The 2,403-nt window shown below is 44.2% G+C and overlaps 1 protein-coding gene across 1 annotated transcript in view; it reads right to left on the bottom strand.

Moving 5' to 3' along the window:
• TCP11X2 (t-complex 11 family, X-linked 2) overlaps positions 1 to 2,060 on the bottom strand; it is an 11,366-nt gene extending 9,306 nt beyond the window's left edge. The window contains exons 1-2 of the mRNA XM_006166066.1: positions 2,002 to 2,060; positions 1,119 to 1,263 (exon numbers count right to left, since the gene is read on the bottom strand). Coding sequence (XP_006166128.1) covers positions 1,119 to 1,245 — 127 coding nt within the window. The 5' untranslated portion in view covers positions 1,246 to 1,263; positions 2,002 to 2,060. The remainder of the gene's footprint in view (positions 1 to 1,118; positions 1,264 to 2,001) is intronic.
• Positions 2,061 to 2,403: the final 343 nt, after the last annotated feature.

Genomic DNA, 2,403 nt, shown 5'->3' with positions numbered 1-2,403 from the left:
AAAAAAAAAAAAAAAAAAAAACAGAGTTTAGATGAAATTGCTACATTAGGCAAGTTCTGCAGATTAATATTTGGTTAAATTCATGAGAGGTTATAAAAGAACTGTAATAAGAGTTCCTATGAGGTTGAACTAGTCAAACCAAAACCCTAACTGCCTAACATAAGGTATTAAAAACACCTAATATCCCAATGTTTACACAATAATCATTGCTATTATTACAGGTCTAAAAAATTTTACACCACAGTAGTGATTTTTTTTAAAGAATTATTTATTGGGACCAGCAATTAGCGTAATGTCTATGTCACTGGACTCCCACGTAATCAACTGCAGTTCGAGTCCCGGACCTGGTGGCTTAAACTCATGCCGGGTGCGTGTGCGTGCGTGCCCAAGATCCAGAGAGGAGAATGGAGGAGAAGGGATTGCGGCGTGGCCATCCCCCCTGGGGGGTGGTTTCTCGCTTTCTGTCTCTCTGTCTCTTTCTGTCTGTCTGGCGAGCACACGCACCCTATAGCAAAAACCTCTCCAGAAAAAGAAAAAAATATATTTATTTATTTAATTTCACTTATTATTAATTTGACCAGAGAGAGATGGAAAGAGAGAGAAAGGGAAAGGGAGAAAGGAAGCCACCAGGCCTGGGACTCGAACCACGGTCGGCCATGTGGGAATCCAGTGCTTTTAACCACCACTCACCTGTCAGTAGAGTAGTGATAATTCTTATGTCAACAAGGCATCCCTGGGAAAGGGCACAGCACAACTACAGCACCAGATAATTTGGATTATTTCTGATCTGCCTTAGATCTACCACTTATATTCTACAAAATCAAAACAAAAGAATGGTATTTCCCAAACTTTGTTGATCTATTTCTCTAAAGCCCAAATCCTTTAAGTTTACTTGCCTGTCAGGAGCTTAGGCCTTGTATGTAAAGATAGGAAGAGTAAAAAGACAAGGGAAAACATCATCCAAGAGAAGACTAGCAGAAAGATGAGGACAGTAAGATGCAAGGTTGCAAGAGCTTTCTGAGTCCCTTCAAAGGACCTGAGACACCATCTACCTATTCCTTTAACCAAACTGTTATCAAGCACAACCCAAGGAAGTGATACCATTACTCTAGACCTACCAGGAGAGTGGTCATCTAAACACAGACTCTTGTTATCCTTGTTCTGCTCTGGTGTTTCAGGTTTATTTACGCCACTCTCTGCTTCACTGGGATCATTCTGGAGTATAGTTTCTTTGATCAACGGCATCTTGATGTTACCTGGAAACTGGGAATAGAAGAAGAGGAAAAGTGGGCTAGCCCGATGGTGTGGTGAAGATAGCTAGATCCCACAAGGATGACCTCCTGGTTTGAGTCCTGGACCCAGAAGCCTGAAAATCACAATGGGTGTGTGTGCAACAGTGCCCAAAATCCCAAGAAGAGAATGCGGATTAATCTGAGATAGCAATGTGGCCATAGGGTGCTTTCTTCCTTTCTCTCTGATGAATAGATGCACCCTATAGTAAGCTAAAAGAAAAATAAATAAATAAAGGAGAGATAATCTGTATAATATCTGGCTCTGACCCGGGGCAAGGGAGAAGGGGGTCCCTTCAATTTCCATTGTGTGCCCTGGTGACTGATCTTGTTACTCCCAGTTGAGGAGATTAGCTGGGGTTAGGAACATGGACTTCAAGGGCCTCTCACAGGAACTAATGTAGTCTTCAATCAGCCCTTGGGAAGGAGAACTTGATACTGGTGGGACTGCCTTTAGTAAAATCAAAGTTGATGCACGTTGGACAAACAAAACCAAAACAAGGAACAAGGCCCAGAGACAGACAAAGACTCATAAGATGGAAGACATACTGCACATTACTGGAGCTAGGAAAGGAATCTTCTTTGACTCTGGCTACCTTTACCCAGTTTTCTTCTTCCTCATTAACTCCTTTCCATATCTAACAGAAGAGGGCTAGACTCGGGATGGGTACCGACCCCCCTCCTATCCTCCAGACCCACATAGATCCCTCACCTCTTACTTGTCCTTGACCCAGTACCCAACTAAACAAGACTCTTTGCCTCCTCATCCTGGTCCTGGGATGTACCATGTCTGCCAGGGCGAGAGGGGAGATCATCAGTTAGGGGTTGGGCTGAACCACTGAGATGATAAAGTCTACCTGAAGTACACCCCTACCCAAGAAATTAGGTGGAAAAGTCCCAATTACGAAAACAAAGGGCGACCTTTATCTGGGCGACCAGGCGGGGTCACATACCCAGGGTGCCTTGGAAACCAAAAGAGCCTGAAAGGCAAGCAGGATCACACCATTGGGTGATGAGGTTGGGGTGTAAGTTTGGCGCGTGGTGGAGGGGAGTCCCTTTGAGGAGGCTTCAGGTTTATACTGTCCCTCACAGGCTTGAATCCCCTCAGGAGCTT

Source organism: Tupaia chinensis, unplaced genomic scaffold (assembly GCF_000334495.1).
Source record: "Tupaia chinensis unplaced genomic scaffold, TupChi_1.0 Scaffold144165_1, whole genome shotgun sequence".
NCBI lineage: Eukaryota > Metazoa > Chordata > Mammalia > Scandentia > Tupaiidae > Tupaia > Tupaia belangeri.
Note: the sequence above shows the minus strand (reverse complement) of the source record. Positions and strands in the feature narration are given on the sequence as shown.